At 47.6% G+C, this 23,483-nt stretch overlaps 1 protein-coding gene across 1 annotated transcript; it reads right to left on the bottom strand.

The window, feature by feature from the left end:
• Positions 1-1,114: 1,114 nt before the first annotated feature.
• pdpn (podoplanin) lies at positions 1,115-22,035 on the bottom strand. The gene is made up of 4 exons (XM_088938039.1): positions 21,823-22,035; positions 12,693-12,995; positions 11,191-11,299; positions 1,115-2,691 (listed from the first exon to the last, which is right to left on the bottom strand). Exons 1-4 carry the CDS (start codon positions 21,887-21,889, stop codon positions 2,685-2,687), a joined length of 486 nt encoding a protein of 161 aa, XP_088794165.1. The 5' UTR covers positions 21,890-22,035; the 3' UTR covers positions 1,115-2,684.
• Positions 22,036-23,483: the final 1,448 nt, after the last annotated feature.

Genomic DNA, 23,483 nt, shown 5'->3' with positions numbered 1-23,483 from the left:
TGTACGTTCTTCAATGAGCACAGCCCTGCTCCACCCAGGGTTTGATTACAGACACTCTGACTTCATAGCAGACATGAAGAGACAGAAGAGAATTCGGCCATCCCAGAAAACTGGCTCTCTGACCATAGGATACTTCAGCCCTATCCAGGTTCCCAGGAGAATGGGGTGTGTACTACCTATTACCCTGGTTTCCTGTCTCAGGTCCACTCTGAAGCTTGTACAGTCGGACAACCACCCTAAAAGGTTCATTTTAATTGAATCTGTGAAGCAATTTCTCACACCTCCATCTGAGCTGCTGTGCAGTGGGGCTCCTGTGTGTCACCCAGGTGGGAGCTGTATTTCAGTAGTGGAAAAGACATTCTTGTCTTTTGGGTTTAAAAATGCTATATAAATGCAAGAAATTCTAATTGCTTTGCTGTTCTGGTTTCTCCCTAAGTCTCAACTTCCTCTTTTTGGTTTCTGTAAAGCTGTGTGTGTGCACACTGCTGAAAAAAAATCTATGATATCTCAGTTACAGTGTACTATATATACAGTGCCAGGCAAAAGTATTCATAACCTTCCTATGGTGTCCCATTTAGTGAAATTACAACTTCTGTGTTTAATAGTTTATTCAAAACCCTGAATGTACAAACCGAAGGCTCCTAAGGGCAAGATAAGTTACAGTAAATATTGGCAAAAACCAAAAAAAAAAGGAAAAATGTTAATTGCATCAGCATTTGGACCTTTTCGGAAAAGGTGAATATCTTCCCCATTTTTTAGCCTTTAAAGGACTGAACCGAGTCTTCTAGTATTTCCCACAACGTTCCCTTCAATCCTAACACATTTTCCAGTGCCTGCTGTGAGGAAGCATCCCCACAGCACAAGGTTGCCAATGACTACAGGAATGGCGTTGACTGGGAGGTGAGCTGTGTTGGTTCTGCCCAGCTCTTACTAGGAATAAGCCAGCTCTAGATAAGCAGTGAACAAAGAGCCCGCATTTGGGTGGAGACTGGAAACTAGAGGATAACAGATTCTCTGAAAAAGTCCAGCGGCTTCGGTCCTGAGCACAGACTTAATGAAGCTCTTGCCCCCTTTGAAAGCAGTTGGTAAAAGAAAGCAGTCTTCACCACAGAGGACACATTGTGTTTCTTTATTTTGTTTCAAACAGTAAAAGAAGAAAATATTGCAATTACAGAAGGAAACAAACTCAACTGCAACAATTTAACCCTGCGACAAACAAAGGCCTAGAGTTTGTACAGTATGTGAAGCAGAGGCGCATTGTGAAGCCTCAGCAGAACATCACAGCCTATCGGGAACACTTCAACAAGCAGTTCAGATTAACGTCGTGCACTGATAACTGACTAAGGCTTGTACCTAGACACTTACTCGAACTCTTACTCCCGTTAACAGGAAAACAAATGTTTAAGACTAGCTCTTCGAGGTTTGTTTCACCAGATTAGGATGAAATTGACTAAAAAGGTTTGGCCTCGTTACTGCAGAGGAGAATAATTTGAATGAAGCTCTACAAGTGGACTGCACTCCTGCTTAGAAACCTGCACACTTTCATGACTCAACAGGAGAAGAGCAGCGTTGAAGAATGGGGAATATTCATCGGGTACCTTGGTTCACAAACACAGGGTCAAGACACATATCTTCAACCTTTTCCACTCTCTGAGCGACTGGAGAAGAACTACAGTAGGAGTTAGGGGTTTGGTAGGAGGTGAGTGTGATTAAATAGCTTCTTCATGGCCCTGTTTTAGGGGAAACTGAGGCATTTAACCCAGTAGAGTACATAGTGCCAAGCGTTCCACGGACAGTGTTGCACAGATTAGCTATAACACATCATTACATAATTACAAGATGCGCACTCTGTGTACCTCAAGATGGTTTAGCAAAACACGGCTCGCTTTTTACAGGCTAATTTGTGATTTTTCAAACTACATTTAGTTGGGAAAAAAAACATTTTTGCTGAAACTGCGTGTAAACTGTGTGTGGGGCTAGAGCAGAGCTGTACAATAGCCCATGAATACACTGCCAGAGGTGAAATCACCAGTCTCGTCTTTGGTTAGTCACAATCATGAAGTAAGGAACTGCCAAAAATAGACACTACATTCCAGGAGTCAAACACACCCAATTTAGGATGTAAAATCTCATTTGTAGCGTGAGGAGTATTTTACTGTAGGTTGTGGTCACATCCATTATTAGATGTGATTTTCTAATTATATTCTTCTGTTGTGGTTTCTTACTTCATGTTCATAAATGACTAAGAACTTACCAATAATTCTCCTCTCTGTCTATTCATGTAGTGTATGATGGTCCTCCTCTAAATCAATATTTAATATTTGCTTTAAGGGGGGTTTCAAGGAATCTGCTCTTTTGTTTGTTCTTTAATTTGTGGTTGCCAATGTAAACTATTGGAGCCAATGAACTCTGATAATGTGGGCTTTGTGACTGCAAGGCAGATTTTTAAAAATGTGTTTACAGATCCTGCCATTCAGAGTCATATCTGTAAGGGATATGAGACTGTGCTGAAGGCTGCAGTGTTTCAGTGTGTCCTCCAGGGGGCAGCATTCCTCCCCTCCAAGAGACATTCTAGAATCCTGGCTGTTCTATGTGGCCGTCGGGATGATGTTGGTGTTTGACAGGAAATGACACTGTCCTGCTTCCAGAACGCTGGGCGGGCTTCCTGTGGCCGGCTTGTCTGCTCAGGGGCTGGAAGAGGAAGAGGAAGGAGAGTGAGAGGGCGGGCTGGGTCAGCCACTGCCACCCTCACCACCGTCAAGCAAAAAAACTTCATTCCTGCAGCTCCTCATTCATGGTGGTAAGGAAACAGTGGACTGAAACCACCACTGTTTCAAACTGTTTCTTCATTTTACTGTAAAATATTAATGAAAATGGTAGTTTACTACCGAAGTTAAAGGAGAGTTTGTGCCCCAAACATATGACTGGGAAGCCCACGTCAGCTTTACTTGTGTAAAGATGTTTCTCCTGTTCTCCATCCAATATGTCACTCCCTCACACTTCCTGATTGTGATCCTGTGTCCTTGCTGCACTACTGAGTTTGAAAAAGCCCCCCCGGTCTAACATGGGCTGGGTGATCATTCCACTACCTTGGAGCAGAAGAACACAAAGTACTGTCTCCCATGTCAGAGTTTGAAGAGCACAAACAATGTTCAGGTGTGTAGTTAGCTACCAGTTCACCGATGTAGACGGGAGCCCAACCAGTCGAGCAATTAAAGATGCACAGCCAAGGGAACCAGCACAAGAAAGCTAAAAAGCAGTGTACTCATGCACTTTAGTTTTAGCCAGGAGCTGAGCAGCTGGGATCTGGATATGCTGCAACTTAAGAATGTTTGGAACTGCCTGTGAGCACTGCATGGTAATAATCAAGCCTGGAAAAAGCAGGTATTAGCTCAACTTCTGTTCTTGTTAAGAGTCGAGTCCATAAGTAAAACATTTTATTGCATCATTTTTTTTAGCATAAACTTATCCACCAAAGAGTTCGACAAGGCAGACAGAGCTTGATAAATGCCAGGATTCATGTATTCAATGACAGCTGATGCCTATGTGCTTATGACTCTAACCCAGTGGTAACCCATTCCCTCGATCCATTTTTTAACTGCTTCTTCCAGTACAGTGTCATGGAGGAGCTGTATCCTATCTCAGCAGACATCAGGCACAAGGCAGGGTACACCCTGGATGGGACGCCAGTCCATCACAGGGCTACACAGACACACAGACAAGCACACACTTACACCAGGGCCACTTATCCCAGAAGCTGGTTAACAAACTGGTTATATATTTGAACTCATACCAGTATGTCTTTGTTAACATACCAAACGAAACCCTGCAAACATGGGGAGAACACACAAACTTCACACAGATAGCACCTCAGGTCCAGAATTGAACCCAGGACCCCAGCACAGAGAGGTAACCCAATGGTAAAATATGTACACTGAAAAGAAACAGATCAAAACTGAGCACTGCAGTACACATGATAAACTTTCCCAAGGAGGAATAAAGCCGAATTCAAACAAATCGTTATAGATCAGTTAGATAAGATTGAAACTTTGACAAAGCAGTTTCAGTCATTTCAATTACCCTATCTAATATATTCAGCTAGATGGCACTATCAACAGTGTTAAAAGCAGGAGAAAGTTCCAGATGGATAAGAATTAAATTAAAAGCCAGAGCAGTCACCAGCAAATCACTACTAATGCAAACAAGAGTGGTTTCAGTGTACAAAATAGTTCTGTTTTTAACAAATGGATAATAACAGAACATTTAAGGTTCAAATGAACAAGTCCAGATCTTGAATTCATTGATCATATGCAACAGTGGGAATAGGATCCAAGTAAGATATTGAGGATTTCATTTTACTGTAGAAGATTTCAGATACTGATTTTTTATTAATTTCAGTCTGTATAATACTTCATTTCACTGCAGTTCATCTGATTGACTACAGCTCCAAACAACCACAAACAGCACTGTACTAGCAAGTGAAGAAACTACAGTATTCCACTGAGGGACAGAGGCCAGTTTTTCAGTAACTCACACCTCGAGCAGGAGAGGAAGAGATGAAAGGTCTTCTGCTTGACGCACTCAAAAGAGACGAGAGAAAACACAACGTTTTCGGCTGTGAAGCCTTCTTCAGGTGAAAACGTTGTGTTTTCCCTCTTCTCTTTTCAGCAGGCAATAAACCTATTACTTGTTCCTTTGCAGACTGCACATGCTGATCCAGCTCCCCACCTGAACTCCCTCTGCTTGACAGGTCTGGGTTACAGAGCTGGACACCAGCTTTTCTTTAAATTCTTCGCTCAGTCATGGTATAGGGTGCGAGCTGCTAACCTCAGCTGTACATGGTGTTCAAGCCAGGTTCAGATTATATCAGCCTTCTCTTGTGATAAAAACAAATCCCTAGATATAGTTGCCTGTGACACTCACTGTTGAGACAATGCCTTTACTGAACTAGACAAGGGACAGAACAGAAGCTCGTCACTGCTTCAGTGCTGTGAGAACTGTTTGCTACATCCAATCGAGAGCAGCACCTGTGATGATGATTAGAGACAACACATTCGACAAGGCAGTGAGGTTGAGCTTGTCTTCAACCATAGTGAAGGCGACACTATGACACCATGGGCTTTAAACAGAAACAAAACATGCTTATCACAACTGGATCGATTCATACGCTGAAGCATAAACACATACTATTTTATGAAAAATGAAATCTAACATTTTCTCATTCATATCGCTTGGAACTGCTAACGGCAAATCAAACATCATTTATCCATCAGACCATTTTCTAACCGCTTTATCCAGTACAGAGTCACGGGGGAGCCAGAGCCTATCCCAGCAACCGATGGACACAAGAGGGAGTGCACCCCTGGATGGGACGCCAGTCCATTATTGGACACACGTCTCACACACACACTCACAGCAGGGCACAGTGTCCCAGAAGCTCATTAACCTACCAGCATGTCTTTGGACTGTGGGAGGAAACCGCAGTATCCAGAGGAAACCCACTAAAACACAAAGAGAACATGCAAACTCCACACAGAGAGCACCCCAGGAATTGAACCTGGGGCCCCCGCGCTGTGAGCACAGCTACTTTTTCTTCAGCGTTCTGCATCAGTCTCACTCACGTCCTCGATGAGGAAGGCAGGTGTCCCCAGTGAGTTTATGCCATGCAGCCCCTCTCGCTCCTCATATCCTGGAAAGTCTAAGTGCAAACCTATCGAATCAGCACTCAGAGCAGATTCAGCTCAAGGAGGTGCTTCAATACAGTGCGCTGCCGTGTCAGCTGTTCTCAGAGGGTAAAAAATGCTGCCGTCCCCTCCTTCATTCTTCAGCGCTGTTAAATTATTCAACCAGGAACGACAGGAGCGAATTAATTCCAGCAGCCGGCAGCCCTGCTGCTGGAGATCAGCTCGTTTGTTTCTTTCGGCTTTGCCGCAGAGAGCAGGCAGAGGGGGACCCCGAGCCCCCTCCTGTGGCGAGACTCCGTGCGCGGTTGCCGAGGGATTCGGCGGTGGCAGGAGGCTCTCTGACAGCTTCGCACGGGCACCACACTGGCGGCTGAGGCCTCCTAGCAGGAGCAGGTGAAGGGATGTTGAATCACCTTCCTTACCCTTCCTCGCTCCACACTGCGGCTGACAGCCCTCCGTGCGCTTCAGCTGCTCCTGCCAGGGGGAGGTCAGGGTGGGGGTGTGACCCTGGGGCCCGTGGGTCTCTGAAGGTCTCTGTCTCATTATGATGAACAATGTTAGCGCGTTGCAGATTTTCCAGTTACAGATCAGATCACTTTATTTAGGCATTAGGAATTTATCTTTTCGCATACCCCAGCTTGCTCTCCATGAGACAAACAGACACACAGACAGGGAGAGAGAAGCTGGGGGTCAGAGCGCAGGGTCAGCCATTTATACGGCGCCCCTGGAGCAGCTGGGGCTAAGGGCCTTGCTCAGGGGCCCAATGGAGTAGGATTCCTCTGCCGGCCGCGGGATTTGAACTGGCAACCTTCCAGCCACAGGCGCAGATCCTGAGCCACGGAGCCACCGCTCTGCCCCGGAAAGCGTTGCCGTTAGGAGTGGGATTTGAACCCACGCCTCCATCCGGAGACCAGAACACCCAAGCAAATTGAAAAGACACGAGTCCTTGATTCTGGCGCCCTAGATCGCTCGGCCATCCCGATGAGCCGTGGTTAAAATGACTACAGACGCTTTCCCTTCGCAGGCGGAAGGTTCATTCAGCGCTCTGGCCAGAGTAAAAACCGTTTTGCGGTCCACGATGTGTCAAGGTCGCTAAGCAGCTTAGGAGCCCTGGCAGTGGAGACCCGCCTCGCCACAACATGAGATTTTGATAGCGTCATAGAACTTTTCACAAATCGCAAAGCACGCAAAGCCCCGCTGTAGTCATTTGTATGACTGGTACTGCAGTGCTGTGCTTTTAGTTTAACGACTGTTTGGGTAGTAATCTTAACGTGGTACTGGCACGATTTATATGCACAGTTTCGAACACGACACATTCACCTAGTTTACAAATTACATTACAGCGTTTTTCTGTTTTCAATGGCATAAACTAGTGAGTGTTATTCACCATAATGTTCTGGCTGTCTTACAGTCATAGGCCTTCGGTTTGTTGGCGTTTACTGTGACGTTTAGATTGTGTGCTGTCAGGGTATTCACAATAACACGATTAGCATGGTCATTTACTTTGTGTTGCCATTTATCACTCCGGTACATTTAAAACCAATATTCAAACAATGCAGGGGTCTGGAAAGGTTGTCTGCCCAGGGGCCCGAGTTGGATCTCAGCGCCCCTGCCTCCTGCCACAGCCTTCATCCGGAAGGTTCCTTTAGAAGTACGACAATCCGACTACGGTATCGCAGGCCAAGAGACTCCCAGAGTGCCACTGTGAGGCATGACAGAGCAGCACGACGTCTCTAATCGATGTTGATGGGGTGTGCTGGGAGACTGAGAGGAAGAGTAGAGGCTAAGAAATATTTGCTTCCAGTACTCCTAGATCCAACTGGCCCTGATCCCCATCCTGCGGTCCGTTTTCGCTCGCTTTTGCTAAGAATGGTTTCATTTTAGGAAAACGTTTCGAAAATGACTGATATTTTTCTGGGGTTGCTCTTATGGATTTTGCATGTTTTCCCTTTTTGTTAGAAACTGCTTCTCGCAGAAACAGTGAAATGGCGGCGCAGGTTTGGCAGGGAAAATGTCTGTTATGGAGTTTGAAGCTTGGCCCTGCTATCAGTCAGGAGTACGAAATTCAGCCCTGTCCTGTCAGGAAGTGCCACACCCATCTGGATCCATCAAGCCCAGAGGCTGACCACCACCGAACACAGAGCTCTCCAGCACTCACAAGGGCCAGCAGTGCGGTAGGACAGCCGCCTCACTCTGCAGCAGAGGCGCAGGGATGCTGCGATTTGAGAGGAGTTGCACTGGGGTGCACTGGACCGAGAGGCCCCTGCGCTGCTGAAGCTTGTCTTTGACCACAAGCTTGTGCAACGGCTGGCAAGTCAAGGTTAAGAAACCTGAAAGATATTAGGGGTCTCTACGGAGAGCACCAGTGATCAGAAGAGGAAATGAGAGATAATGCTGAGGTACTTACAGTACATTACAGTTGCTGTCTCTGCACTGTAATGCAGACACTGTAATCCAGACTATCACACTGTTTGACAAGCGCTGGTTAAACAAGAGCTTCCCCATACAAACCCCAGCTCATCTGTGGACATGCTGCGTGTCCTGCTAAGAGCCACCGGACCTCCCTGTGCCTTGTTCATCAGCTGAGAGGTAAAACTGAGGACCTGCTCAATGACCTTGCAGTTCATGCACTGATTTCACACTTACGTCACTCGGGATATCAACGTGCTCTAAATGCCCAGTTATACAGTATATAATAATGCCACTTGTGGCAATACTGTAGTAGTAGCAGAAGTACTGGTAGCAGTTGCAGAATTGATAGCAAAAACAGCAAGTAATTGCAGCAGCAGTACCTGTAGTAGTAGTAGTAGTAGTAGTAGTAGTAGTAGTAGTAGTAGTAGTAGAAGACTTGCTGATTCCCAGGCAAAACTAAAGGAAGTGTTTGCACTGTATTTGCTCCTGAGCAAAGCTGGGCTTTTCAGAGCTGGTGTGTCTGTCCCCAGGCCCAGAGAGTGTGAAAGAGTGTGAGAGAGTGTGAGAGAGTGTCCCCAGGCCCAGAGAGTGTGAGAGAGTGTGAGAGAGTGTGAGAGAGTGTCCCCAGGCCCAGAGAGTGTGAGAGAGTGTGAGAGAGTGTGAGAGAGTGTCCCCAGGCCCAGAGAGTGTGAGAGAGTGTGAGAGAGTGTCCCCAGGCCCAGAGAGTGTGAGAGAGTGTGAGAGAGTGTGAGAGAGTGTCCCAAAGCCCAGAGAGTGTGAGAGAGTGTGAGAGAGTGTCCCCAGGCCCAGAGAGTGTGAGAGAGTGTGAGAGAGTGTCCCCAAGCCTCGTGAGTGTGAGAGAGTGTCCCCAGGCCCAGAGAGTGTGAGAGAGTGTCCCCAGGCCCAGAGAGTGTGAGAGAGTGTGAGAGAGTGTCCCCAGGCCCAGAGAGTGTGAGAGAGTGTGAGAGAGTGTCCCCAGGCCCAGAGAGTGTGAGAGAGTGTGAGAGAGTGTCCCCAGGCCCAGAGAGTGTGAGAGAGTGTGAGAGAGTGTGAGAGAGTGTCCCCAAGCCTCGTGAGTGTGAGAGAGTGTCCCCAGGCCCAGAGAGTGTGAGAGAGTGTCCCCAGGCCCGGAGAGTGTGAGAGAGTGTGAGAGAGTGTCCCCAGGCCCGGAGAGTGTGAGAGAGTGTGAGAGAGTGTCCCCAGGCCCGCAGAGTGTGAGAGAGTGTCCCCAGGCCCGCAGAGTGTGAGATAGTGTGAGAGAGTGTCCTCAGGCCCAGAGAGTGTGAGAGAGTGTCCCCAGGCCCGGAGAGTGTGAGAGAGTGTGAGAGAGTGTGAGAGAGTGTGAGAGAGTGTGAGATAGTGTGAGAGAGTGTCCTCAGGCCCAGAGAGTGTGAGAGAGTGTCCCCAGGCCCGGAGAGTGTGAGAGAGTGTGAGAGAGTGTCCCCAGGCCCGGAGAGTGTGAGAGAGTGTGAGAGAGTGTCCCCAGGCCAGGAGAGTGTGAGAGAGTGTCCCCAGGCCCGGAGAGTGTGAGAGAGTGTGAGAGAGTGTCCCCAGGCCCGGAGAGTGTGAGAGAGTGTGAGAGAGTGTCCCCAGGCCCGCAGAGTGTGAGAGAGTGTCCCCAGGCCCGGAGAGTGTGAGAGAGTGTGAGAGAGTGTCCCCAGGCCCGGAGAGTGTGAGAGAGTGTGAGAGAGTGTCCCCAGGCCCAGAGAGTGTGAGAGAGTGTGAGAGAGTGTGAGAGAGTGTCCCCAGGCCCAGAGAGTGTGAGAGAGTGTGAGAGAGTGTGAGAGAGTGTCCCCAAGCCCAGAGAGTGTGAGAGAGTGTGAGAGAGTGTCCCCAGGCCCAGAGAGTGTGAGAGAGTGTGAGAGAGTGTCCCCAAGCCTCGTGAGTGTGAGAGAGTGTCCCCAGGCCCAGAGAGTGTGAGAGAGTGTCCCCAGGCCCGGAGAGTGTGAGAGAGTGTGAGAGAGTGTCCCCAGGCCCGGAGAGTGTGAGAGAGTGTGAGAGAGTGTCCCCAGGCCCGCAGAGTGTGAGAGAGTGTCCCCAGGCCCGCAGAGTGTGAGATAGTGTGAGAGAGTGTCCTCAGGCCCAGAGAGTGTGAGAGAGTGTCCCCAGGCCCGGAGAGTGTGAGAGAGTGTGAGAGAGTGTGAGATAGTGTGAGAGAGTGTCCTCAGGCCCAGAGAGTGTGAGAGAGTGTCCCCAGGCCCGGAGAGTGTGAGAGAGTGTGAGAGAGTGTCCCCAGGCCCGGAGAGTGTGAGAGAGTGTGAGAGAGTGTCCCCAGGCCAGGAGAGTGTGAGAGAGTGTCCCCAGGCCCGGAGAGTGTGAGAGAGTGTGAGAGAGTGTCCCCAGGCCCGGAGAGTGTGAGAGAGTGTGAGAGAGTGTCCCCAGGCCCGCAGAGTGTGAGAGAGTGTCCCCAGGCCCGGAGAGTGTGAGAGAGTGTGAGAGAGTGTCCCCAGGCCCGGAGAGTGTGAGAGAGTGTGAGAGAGTGTCCCCAGGCCCGCAGAGTGTGAGAGAGTGTGAGAGAGTGTGAGAGAGTGTGAGAGAGTGTCCCCAGGCCCGGAGAGTGTGAGAGAGTGTGAGAGAGTGTCCCCAGGCCCGCAGAGTGTGAGAGAGTGTCCCCAGGCCCGGAGAGTGTGAGAGAGTGTGAGAGAGTGTCCCCAGGCCTGCAGAGTGTGAGAGAGTGTGAGAGAGTGTCCCCAGGCCCGGAGAGTGTGAGAGAGTGTGAGAGAGTGTCCTCAGGCCCAGAGAGTGTGAGAGAGTGTCCCCAGGCCTGGAGAGTGTGAGAGAGTGTGAGAGAGTGTCCCCAGGCCTGCAGAGTGTGAGAGAGTGTGAGAGAGTGTGAGAGAGTGTGAGAGAGTGTCCCCAGGCCCAGAGAGTGTGAGAGAGTGTGAGAGAGTGTCCCCAGGCCCGGAGAGTGTGAGAGAGTGTGAGAGAGTGTCCCCAGGCCTGCAGAGTGTGAGATAGTGTGAGAGAGTGTCCCCAGGCCCGGAGAGTGTGAGAGAGTGTGAGAGAGTGTCCTCAGGCCCAGAGAGTGTGAGAGAGTGTCCCCAGGTCCAGAGAGGCCCTGTCCGGCGCGGAGCGGCTGTGGTTTTGTACTCACGAGTATCGGCCCATCCGCCGCACCACGATGATGACCACAACGACGATGACGATGACGGCCAAGGCCGCGCCGGCGGCGATCGCTATCACCAGCAGCGTGTTGTCTGTCCCTGGAGAGAGGGGGGAGGGACGGCAGTGAAATTCGCCGACAGGAGCAGCAGAGCCGTCCTGTGAGACACACACAGACTCCGGCTGTGTGGCTGCTCGGTTCCTCTCACGGTCTGCAGGCTGCAAGTGGAGGATATTTCCTCATCCAGCTCGATTGAAAAATGAACACAAAACATCCCCCACAGAAGCTGACTGCTTAAGTGTCAAAATACATTTTTCTTACAGGTTTGACTCTAAACAGGGCGGCGCAGTCATGAGCACTGCTGCCTTGCAGCTCTGGGGCCCTGGACTTGAGGTGCTGTCTGGGTGGAGTTTGCATGGTCTCCTTCACGTTAGAGAACATGTTCACGTGCATTTCCTCCAGATGCTCCGGTTTTCTCCCACAGTATAAAGTTCGTTAATTGGCTCCTGGCAAATTTGGCCCTGGTGTGAGTGTGTCCATGTCTGTTTGTGCCCTGTGATGGACAGACGTATCCTACTTCACACCTGTGCTTGCCTGGGCAGGTTCCAACTCCTCTGTGATCCTGTACTGGATAAAGCGGTTTAGAAATCAAATGGATGGATGGTTGGATTCTAAACATCCTGACTTTATATCGTGCATTCTTGCCCAACTAATAGGAACAAAACAATTTGGCCGTGACTCCCTTGAGTTGCCTCTGGGGTCCTCCAGATGACAGAGGCAGTACAGGCAGTGGGTGAGTGTGCAGTACGAGCCCCACAGGGGGCGCTCTGAGGACAGGAATCTCCCCAGATGGTGCCAAGCTGAGACCACAGACTGTGGTGGTAACGCTGCATGAATAAACAAACGACAGCTCTAAATCTGGAACAGGGGCTCTTAAGAGAAAACGAACTGATGACTGCGTTAGAGATGAACTGATGATTGTGTCATCTTCTAATTGTTATGCGGATATTACAGTTACCAACTTGGGCTCCTTATCCGTGCCTGGCAATGGGCTGTGATGTGTCACTCATGAGCTCATCCACCCTTCCTCCCATTTTCTAACTGCTTTATCCAATACAGGGTCATGGGGGAGGTTGAGTATCTCAGCAAGCAGCATGTGCAAGACAGGATACAGCCTGGACAGTATGACACTTTCCAAGAAGCCTATACACCTGCTAGTATAGCTTTGGACTGTGGGAGGAAACCAGAGCAAATGCAAACCCAGGGAGAACATGCAAACTCCACACAGACAGCACCCCAGGAAGTAAACCCACAGGGCACAGCACTGAGAGACAGCAATGCTAACCAAAGCTCCACGGTGCCATCTGGCTCCACTACCGAAAAAGAATAATGTCTAAGAATCTGTTAAATATTCACACGTAAACAGGGGCTCAAACAGAAAAGTCTGTTATGGATTGGCGTGAGAGGACTGCAGGGGGGCAGGCAGCTCTTACCATTTTCCACCTCTACATGTGCTGTGGGCGTGGGACTGTCCTCATCGGTGCTCTGCAGGGCTGTGCTGCTGTGAGGTGCGTCTGTCTCATTGTGCTCCTTCGTGTTGATCCCTGTGCCTGCGGGGACCGAGGTACTCACGGGGTCCGATGTGCTCGTGGAGAGTGCTGAGCCCACCAAGACTGTAGTGCCTGCAGGAGCTGCGGCTGTCTCCTCTGGAGGCTGGGATGTAGCTCTTTTCTCTAGTCCCTCTTCCCTTGTTGTTAGTGGTGATGCCGAGCTGAACTCTGGGCCAGCAGTTGAGGCTGTGGAATGACAGCACAACAGAGAGGCACGCCGTCACGTACTGTACTGTACGTCCGACAGCAGAGAGACAGGGACGTGGTGTCCAGCTCATGTCTGGGTCTGTCTCACCAGGGAGAGCGAGGGGGGCATTGGAAATTCCTCCCCTTATGCCGCCGAGGAGCATAGACATGCCATTCAAAAAGGGCAACAGACTTGATATCGAGAGAAGGTACTGTATGTGGAGCACAACACCAAGCACAATATGGAGCACACACAACCACATTGAAGTATGGCAAGCTAGGCCTTGCATGCATCAAACAGGGTATGATGAAGGCTGATATTATTATTAAGAGCAACGTTGTAAAATCTCTGTGTGTATGGGTGTTTATTTGATCGTTGAAAAGCAATAAGTATGCCAATTGAAGATGCCCTCCTCTTTCCCATTGATCCTTCTACAGCCTGTCTTCTAAGTGAGAAGCACTATGTAGCTTGACTGCATATGATCGTGTCTGAGCAATGTCTCCTAGCGAGATGGGGGTTTTCAATCGAAAGGAAATATGAAACGATCCTGTGATTCTTTGATGAACAGGGAAACATCAACAGAGGGCAGGAGTGGGAACTGTGTAGAAGCACATTTAAAACTGAGAACAGGAGGTACTTCTTCACACAAAGGCTTGTGAGCGTGGGACAAGCTGCCCAGCCGTGTGGTTGATACCAGTACTCTGGCGGGATGCTGTTTTCCTTCTAATTCAGTCGGCTTATTTCTTGTGCAGCTTTCCCACCCCCTAATTATTGTAAAAGCCAGTTGGCAATCTGAGATAAAATGCAGGCTGGAGTTAATAACCAGGGACGTCCCTCTATCTTCCTACATGGCCAGCTTCTCATATTTTCCACGAGCTTTCAGCAGTAACATCCCAAATCCAGGAAGGTCTGGTAAAAATTCCAACTCCTTGGATTCTGTTTTCTCCCCTGCACAGTCCCAGCTCCCCCAGTGGCAGCGCACGGACACACTGCCCTGGGCTCCTCTGATGCCCAGCCTGCCGCCTGCCCACAGACAGAGCCCTGCTCGCCAACTCGATTGTCTGTTTCGGCTCCAAACCCCACAGCCACGCCAGGCCTGAGCACCGCAAGAGCAGGGCCGCAAATTCCCTGAACACTACGGTTTTCACTGGTCTTTATTTCTGTTTTTTTTTCCCTTCTGATTTTGCTGGTGGACAATCTTCTTGATGACAAGCGGGGAAGTTGTTTGTGGTTAGACAGCAACGCTCTGTGCTTACCAACTATTCCAGCAAAAAAAAGGGGTTTAAAACAGGAGATGAAGCAGTCATCTGTACTCAGCCTGGAGCAGATCAAGGCCTGTCCTCATAAATTATTTGCTTCCCATTACATGACTTTTTTGTGCTAACCAGAAAAAAATCACACTGAAGACGGAGCGTCGGGTGAAGATTTCGAAGAAGCAGAAGTCTTTGCGAGTTGTTTCAATGTTTCCTTTTTTTAAGCACCGTACTATTAGGGGTTTGTTTTTCAACCGTGTAAAAAAAAAGTGCAGTGGAAAATGTTTTATGAATATGACCCTCTGTCTCAGATGAAAAAAAAAAAAATACAGATTCTGCCTTCCGTTAAGGTAAAACTACCCTGACGTTTAAAATACTGCAATTAGCTCGGCTCCTTTTAGCCCTTTCTGTGTTTGATAACCTCCTGAGAAACGACGTTTCCGCTGGATAATTAGGTTTTTCAAGCATGAAAGACTGGTCTTGAAACAGGAGACAGGATGTCAGTAGTGCTTCTTAAAACCCGGGCTCCCGGCGCTGTAGGGAGCTGGTGAAAGAGAACAGAGAGGGGACTATGGTTAAGCCAATGGCCAGCAGAGCGAGAGGCCAGATACCCAGGTATCGACAGCGCATTATACTGGTAGTTTCCTTTCCCTTCAGAAGCCTTTCGGGGATACGAAATACATGTATTTCTTCTCGATGTAGATTGATCCCAGCCCCAAAACACTGAAGATTTGAAACTGAGGCAGAAGTCTCACTGCAGAAAGCCTTACTACAAGTAACAGAAATGAGTTGCTGTACCATGACCTTGCCTTAGCCTGCTTATTACAGAACAGTTCCGTGCTGACTTTAAAAGGGCACAGATTGTGACAAAGGCCGAGTAGCAGAATGGTTTTTCAAAAATAGCACCAAATCTCTGGAGCCACCCATATCCTATCAGCAAAGCCCGGACCATGTCATGGTTTTTCAATAGGCCTGAAACAAACGGAAAGGATATTCCTGAAGAACACAGGAAGTCGCGAATGAGGCAGCTCAGTCGTGCGAGTCCTGCTGCTCTGTGGGTTGGGTGGATACTATGATTAGGGCAGAGTGGCGGAGACAGATGTTTCTCCCCCAGCTGCCCTGTCGAGCCCGGACTCTGCCCAGGAGCTGACCTCTGTGGCATGGCTGAGCGTGGACAGCCTGTATTGTGCAGGAGGTTCATGGCACACAATGAGCTCCAAACTCAGCTTCCTCCCCATTGTGCTGCCTCCCCCAGCTGCAGTGTGAGTCACTGAACTGGGGCTCGGCAGCTTCCCGGCCCGGGCTGCTCACAGCCAGAGGAGGTGGATCAGGGACGCAGAAGATGAAGAATGGGACCGGAAGGGGGTGCTTCCACCCTCAGTGGAATCCAGTTTGGGAACCTCTGGGAATAGCACAGAAATCCAGACCACCACTCTTGGCGCCCTCGCAGAAAGACGTACTGTTCCCAGGTGGCTAGGATAAGGTCACACAGAAATCCGACTCCCACTGCATATCGGTCTGTTCCATCTCGGGTTTTACCGGCTGCACACCCTCTTACAATTTACAATCATAAAGCAGGAAAAGGACAGGTTTAATACTGCAAACGTGTGTGTCTGCGAATACTGTACTTACTCAGAGCAATAAAAAAACACAATCATGCGCTCGACTTTCACATAAACACCTGCAGCTTGGCAAACCTGAATTGGATCAAACTGCTGGAATGAGAGTCTTATCTCCTTGTCTCTCTTATCTTCTCTTCATGTGTCTTAGCTTCTGCTGATGGTGGGACACAGGAAGACACACCTGACACATCGCTGTTATGATCCTGATCAGCATTTTTAACTGGCTCTCCCCCTCTCCAAGAATTATTTCAGTTTATCGTTCTTATTATTTTACTAACCCCCGAAGATAATTTACTATATTGTACCACCATCTTATTCGACACAGCAGAAGTGCTTAGACTCCATCTCTGTTTAACACAACTAACAACTGCAAAACATTTGAAAATTAAAGGCTCGCTAAATAGAGACAACGGTCTGAGGGCTCTGACTCACACAGTCAGATCCAGATTCTCCTGCAGGAGTTAGAGGATCACAGACTGGAGTCGATGACAGAATCTGGCACTTTTACAGACGTAACAGAGGCACGCCTGTTTCCATACTGATAAAACACGTGAAAAAACACTTCTGTGGGCAAAAACATCTACAAGGGCGATCCCTAACTAAATTTACTGAGCCAATGACATGAAAAGTCGCTTGCAAAGTGTTTGTGTGAGATCTTTGTTCTTATGGCTCTCAAAGCAAACTGACAGTAACAATATCCCCAACCCTATGTGGGAAAGGGGCGCAGTGTGGTACAGGGGAAAGGGGGCGCAGTGTGGTACAGGGGGAAAGGGGTGCAGTGTGGTACAGGGGGAAAGGGGCACAGTGTGGTACAGGGGAAAGGGGCGCAGTGTGGTATAGAGGAAAAGGGGGGCACTAGAGAAGGCTGTTCTCTGCTCTACTGACTGCGCTGTGTGCAGGAAATGTACCCCTGTTCACAGCTTGTGTGGGATTCAGAAGCCATTAATCACACAAACTCCTGCGGAAACTCTGCTGCTCAGAAAACCAACAGCAGCAGCTGCCTCCAGACCAGCGCACAGACAGGAAAACCTCCATCTGCCACTGTGTGTGAGAGGCTCTGTGAGACAGTGAGGGAGTGAGAGTGAGTGTGTGTGTGAGACTGTGTGAGACACTGAAAGTGTGTGTCTGTGTGTGAGACAGTGAGAGAGTGAGAGTGAGTGAGTGTGTGTGTGAGAGAGACTGTCTGAAACACTGAGAGTGAGTGTCTGTGTGTGAGACAGTGAGAGAGTGAGTGTACAGTATACGTGTGGGTGTCTGTGTGTGAGAGGTTTTGTATATTTGTCGAGCTGTGAGCTTGTGTGTGTATTGGAGAGGTTGTCTTGTGTGAGGCAGCTGGGATATATTCTGTCGTGTTGGAGGGAACACATCTATTTCCATACTGTGTGCCACTCTGCCAAACAGCTTCCCATTACAGCCAAAAATACTGGAGTCAATCTCCAGTTTACCCACTGGGGGAACAGCTATAGCATCAAGCAACATCCTTCCTGGCAGCAGAGACACTGTGTCACAAAAGCCTTTACCCTTCCTCATCCAGACTCTCAGCCTCCACAGGAACGCTGAAACGATCAGTCTGCTGGCCAGTGAATTCTTCCTTGTGAAATCAGCTCAAAACAAGTCACTTTTCCAGAGCTTTCTGCTGTTCAGTTTCACAAAAGAACGGGAAAGGGTTCTGTAACAACCCCCTCAGCCACGTTGTTATAGCCAGTACCCTGGTTTCTTTCAAACTGGGTTTCTACTGAAGATTTCCTAAATCGAAAAAGAGCAGAGGGAGAAGTGCTGGCTCTATTTGTACTAATAGATATTTGCACAAAAAGCATTTTGAATTGAAAACCTTTAGGGCTAAAGAACAAGAGTAGGATTCTGGACATTTTAAGATACTTGAAAAAACAGCCCAGACAGAGATTTAAGGAGCCAAAAGGAGGATGTGTTCAGTAAAATCCAGATATGTAGTAACCCTACTTTGAAGGAATACCAGACTGAGGTCCTTGGCTCAATTAGCTCCTAACTAACAAGGCAGCTAGATGTGCTGAATGGCATCCTGCTGTTACTACAGAACTGCGCAATGTTGGAAATCTCTCTGTTGCTGACTGGCGAGTTGTATACAGACCGGTGTCCTGTTGCTGTTGTGTGTTCTCTGTATTGACCAGGTATATTTTTCTACATGGCTGTGTAAATGGATCACTCGCATCTCCACTAAAGGTTACAAGGTCGTACTCAGGCTGTGGTCTTCTGAAGAAGAGCACTAATTTGCCCTCCAGAATGCAAAATGTTTGGAATACTATTAAACCATATCATATCATTTGGGGATTCTGACAAGCAAGCAGTGGTATTTGGTATAAGGAATATTACATTCGTAGATGTATAGAAACCATGAACCTGAAAGTCAATCAGACCCTAAGTTGGCTTTCCGGGTGTTGCAAACATGGATGTCAAAGTCTCCAAGTTTGAAACGTACTGTGTTTAATACAACCAGGCCCCAGAGTTAAACCAAGGGGCGCAGTGTGGTACACTGGCCAGGGCCAGGGAGATATCTGCCTCCTGCTAAAGGATGACACTGACTGTGGAAACATCCTGCATCCCTGACTGTACCCAGAGGCAGATTGAAATCCAATGTCTCTTCAATACCCAGACACCAGGAACGGACTAAGCAAAGCTTACAGCTCCGGTACAGGCTCTATGGAGGGGAACAGCTCTTTTCCTTGAAATCTCGTGGAGAGTCTAAGGAGCAGACAAGCCATGTAATCAGGATGTGTTTGGTGAGCCAGGTGTTATGTGCCAGGCCTGGAGGTGCCAGTTTCCATCTGTGTTTCCTGCTGGTTTATGGACACCAGACAAACTTTGGCATCTGTATGTGCCAGGCATGGTGAGCCAAGTGTTATGTGCCAGGTGTTACAGTTGTTTGCAAAGGTTTGGGCACCTCTGCTCAAATTCCACTTGTTTCACTGAATCTCTAATTGAAAAGAAGTGAACACAACCTCTGCAGGGTACAAACCTAAACATGACACATTTCTGCACATCTGAATGCACAATGACTATTCATTGGCTGAATTTAAACGATTGAAAAACAAATAAAACACTCAATGTGGCATGTGCAAAAGTTTGATTCAATAATACATTTTTAAGGCCTCAAAATTCCAGAGAAGAATAAATACTCTGACCCTTCTAATCTCTTATGATGTTGTGCCTGTATTCAACAACCATGGGCTCCTCTAAGCAGCTGACAGAGGACTTGAAAATAAAGAATTGAGTCTTACAAAGCAGGGGAATGCTTACACCTTGGAATTTCCACTGACAGAAGCATCATTAAGAAATGGAAGTTAAGGGGAACTGTTGAAGTTAAGACAGGATCTGGAAGACCCAGAAGAATCTCAGATAGTAAACTGGTCAGATATGCAAAACAGAACCCACATATCGCTGCAAAGGACCTGCAGAAAGGTTTAGCTGACAATGGAGTAGAGGTCCACGGTCACACAGTACAGCATTGCTTACAGAAAAATGATCTGAAAGGAAGAGATGTAAGAAGCAAACCTTTTCTATGACCTGAAGCATGCAAAACAATACTTAGATAAGCCAGACCTTATACCTTATACCAGATAAGCCAACCTTTTGGAACAAAGTGCTGTGGACTTTTTTAACAAAAATTGAACTTTTTGGCTACAGACACAAAAGATACTGTATATTTGGAGAGAAACTGTTGAACAGGTGAAGAACACCTTGCCAACTGTTAAGCTTGGGGGTGGATCTGTTATGCTCTGGGGTTGTGTGGCAGCCAGTGGCACAGGAAATATTGTGTGGGTAGAGGGAGGAATGGATTCTACTAAATATCAGCAAATCCTAGAAGCTAATGTCCCAGAGTCAGTGAAGAAACTGAAGTTGAAAAGAGGCTGGATATTTCAGCAAGACAATGATCTGAAACATACCTCAAAATCAACCATGAAGTGCTCACAGGAATGAAAATTTAAGGTTTTGGAATTTAGATTAAGGTTTTGGTCCCCAGAGTTGAAATTATTGAGATTGGGAGATCTCAAACATGCAGTGCATGCAATTAGACCTAAAAACATTTTTGAGCGAGAAGGGTTCTGCTAGGAAGAGTGGGAAAAATTTCTAATGCGAGAATAGAAAGACTGTGAGCTGGTTGCAAGAAACGTTTGGAAGCTGTGATTTCTGCCAGAGGAGGTGTTGCTAAGTACTGACTGATAGGGCGCCCGAACGTTTGCACATGTCACATTCACCGTTTTATTTTTTTCCAATCTGTTAAATTCAGCAAAAAAATTGTGCATTAAAATGCGTCATGTTTAAGTTTGTACCCTGCAGAGGTTGTGTTAACTTCTTTTCACTTAGAGATTCTGTGAAACATGCAATTTGACAACGGGTGCCCAAACTTTTGCATACAGCTGTATGTACCAGGTGTTATGTGCCAGGTGCTACAGTATGTACTGTACCAGGTCCTATGTGCCAGGTGTGGTGAGCCAGGTGTTATGTGCCAGGTACTATGTACCAGGTGCTATGTACTGTACCAGGTCCTGTATGCCAGGTGTGGTGAGCCAGGTGTGGTAAGTCAGGGCTTGGAGGTGCCAGTCTTCCTCAGTGTTTGTGGGTTTATGGCAACCAGTCTTGCTGGTTTCCACCTGGCTTTCCTGCAAAGGCAACATGAAACCACCTGTCCGAGGTGGGAGCGGGGTCAGAGACAGGCGACGTGGCTGTGACTCAGGAGCCAGATTTAATGAAGAGTCAGGGGGCGGGGGTGGGGCTGGCAGTCCTACATGACCTCCTTATTTTGAGGAGAAGTCATGGGACAGGCCGGCCGAGCACACTGCTCTGGGCTCACAAATAGCACACTTAAATATAGACCAGCTCTCTCTCTCTCTCTCTGTTCTCGCCCACATGTGACGGCAGGCATACTCCAGCCCTGGATTCGGTCAGGGAATATCATTCAGACGCCTGTCCAGCCCGTCGCATGCCTCCCAGGGATATCCCTTCCCACACGGACCCTTCAAGATGGTCCGGCACCGCAGACCCGCAGCCTGACACCGACGTCTGCTGTCAAGACTGAGGCCTTCGCCGTTCAGGAGGAAGGGACTATGAAACAAACACAGCTCACTGCTGGCCCTGGACTCTACTGCACGTCCGCTGGCAGCACAAGGCAACACTAGTGAGACACACAGCCTCTGGCCTGTTTCCAGCCCTGCGGGACACGTCTCTCAGAAACACACTGCCTGATAAAAACACCTGGTAAATGATACTCAAGAGCACGGAGTCATGCAAGCTGCTACTTACTAGACAATGGCAAAAGCACATCTTTCTGGTTAAAGGGCTTTGAAACTACAACATGTACGGATATTAAAATAATCTCAAACCATTAAGAATCTGGGTCACATTTCCAAACAGGGGTGGCAACATTACACTTTGTAAATGTACTTTAGCTACTAACACAGTTCTAAAATATTAGCAATAGAACAAGTTACTTTCTACAAATGATCCAGGCGTTAGGGTTCAGGAACAGTCAACATTAGGGTTAGTTGCTAGCGCGTGGTCAGTGGACAGAAGCGTTATCCCATTTGTGTCACTCTAGTACTAGCCTTTTATTCATAAATTCTCTTTGTAAAATATTTCCAAAGGCCATTTCCATCTCCAAAAAATCTATCATCAGAAAAGGGTTACCAGAATTTCCACATTTCACCTCCTCAGAGTTACATGTGAGCCATCAATTATAAAAGAACAAGCAAACAGGCTGAAACAATACTCTTTAAAACAACGACCATAGCATAGAAAGACAGCGTTTGTGTCTTAAAATGTGTATTAACAGATAACCCGCAACCCCACCAAAAAAAACGACCGCAGCAGAAGAGTTGAAGCCCTCTGGGAATTTGGAGGAGTTTGGGTATGCATTTGGAAAAAAGGATTGAACAGAAACCACCAGGAGGATCCCTTCAGAGGAACTGCTGACATACCTGCGTGAGACAGGGCACAGAGGGACCCCACCAAGGCCAGGCACAACAGGAGCTGGACTCTGCACATGGTGACCGTCTTCTCAGAACCCCAACACCAACTGGGCACAGCCCTCAGCCTGAGACCAGCAGGATCGAGGACAAGGAGACTCCCAAAGGAAACTTCCAACGGCAGAGTGGAGAGAGGAGCAGTGTGCAGGCAAGACCGTTGGGAGCAGACAGGGAGGGAGGGAGGGAGAGAGTGGGGCTGGACGAGTTAGGAGGGGTTGGCAGTGTGAGGTGGTCTCAGTCCTGCCTCTGGCTTCGCCCAGCCCTTGAAAGCTGATTCACTGAGCGCTAACTCAGATGGCACAAGCAACTGCTGTCCGCACGGGGAGAGTATTAATAGGGCCAGTGACACAGCTGTGAAAAATCAAAATCAGCTCTTTTTTCTTCCCCCCTAAGTATGAGGCAAAAACCAAAAATGCATTTCCTTAACAAAAAACGGTCAGTACTTTATTTAAATTTAATTTGAAGTACAGTAGAGGAACCTCTTGCCAAACAATGACATAATGTAGTGGCTGTACAAGCAAGGAGACTGAACTCATACACACCTACCTAATGACGTAATTTCTTACAGAAGCCGATAATCCTTGATAAATTAATAACAATTTTATTCTGGACAGAATATTTTTTTTCTCAGACTTTCCTTTTTGACTACAGACTGACTATTGTCTTTTTCAAGGTACTGAGTAGGTAAGGAAGGAATCGAAGCCTTTGACTTTTAACTTTTTTCCAGTTATATTAGGGCATTGTGCCAGGGTAGCTCCTAACATGGCAGTTAATGAAGAGGGTGTCCTCACAGAATGGGAGATTTAATTCAACCAATTAACCTACCAGCATGTTTCTGGGAGGTGGGAGGAAACCAGAGTACTTTGGAGAAAACCCACACAAACATTTATTTTCTATAGCCCATTTCTGTTCATGCACAACGGCTTTGTAGACTGAAAACATTCACATTGTAAGAAAGGTTGTATTTTAATTTGAGTGGAACTGTTTCTTGAGGTGAAAAATTCATTACCCAGTGAGAACAATGAACATGCTGAGCTAGTTTAAAAAATGAACAGGATTGCTTTTCTTCCAAAGGATGAACTGTACTTTTGTAGGTTTGCTTTAAAATGGAATGCCAGCTAATTATTTTAGTTATAAAGAAGACGTTAGTATTCATTTCAGACGCAAGAATAAAAACTTGTTTCCCTCAAAGCTAGAATAAAATAAATAATTTGTATAGGATGCCTGAATGTTAGAATGCACAAAAGAAGAGAGATCTTTTAAGCATATTTTTATCTGAAAATATTCGGAACTTTAAAAAAAACATCACCTTTACTTTTGCTTAAGACATTTGATAAGGGAGAGTTGAGATGTATATGGTAAAAATCCGGAGAATCTCACCCTGCTTATAAAAAGATGCAATCAGAACAATAAACCTTGGATGGTTCATATTTGGGAGAGCCAATTTGAGAGGACATCAGAGCCATGACTGAAACAGAATCCATTTACAGTCTGAGCTGATCTCCAGGAGAAAGAATCAGTGGCTGTCTTCCCATTCACCCAGGTCCATCTACAAACAATCTTCCTCAGCCAGTAGATGATGCACTGTATCCTGGAGGAAAGGGCTCAGCTCA

The sequence above is a fragment of the Atractosteus spatula genome, chromosome 20 (genome assembly GCF_055471065.1).
Source record: "Atractosteus spatula isolate fAtrSpa1 chromosome 20, fAtrSpa1.hap1, whole genome shotgun sequence".
NCBI lineage: Eukaryota > Metazoa > Chordata > Actinopteri > Semionotiformes > Lepisosteidae > Atractosteus > Atractosteus spatula.
Note: the sequence above shows the minus strand (reverse complement) of the source record. Positions and strands in the feature narration are given on the sequence as shown.

Bases quoted from the DNA above. Each gene is read 5' to 3' on its own strand.
- pdpn (XM_088938039.1), bottom strand. From the start codon at position 21,889: ATGTGCAGAGTCCAGCTCCTGTTGTGCCTGGCCTTGGTGGGGTCCCTC. The intron at 12,996-21,822 runs GTATGTCAGCAG...GTCATTCCACAG, and splicing joins CTGTGCCCTGTCTCACGCAG to CCTCAACTGCTGGCCCAGAG. The intron at 11,300-12,692 runs GTAAGAGCTGCC...CCCTCTCTCCAG, and splicing joins ACATGTAGAGGTGGAAAATG to GGACAGACAACACGCTGCTG.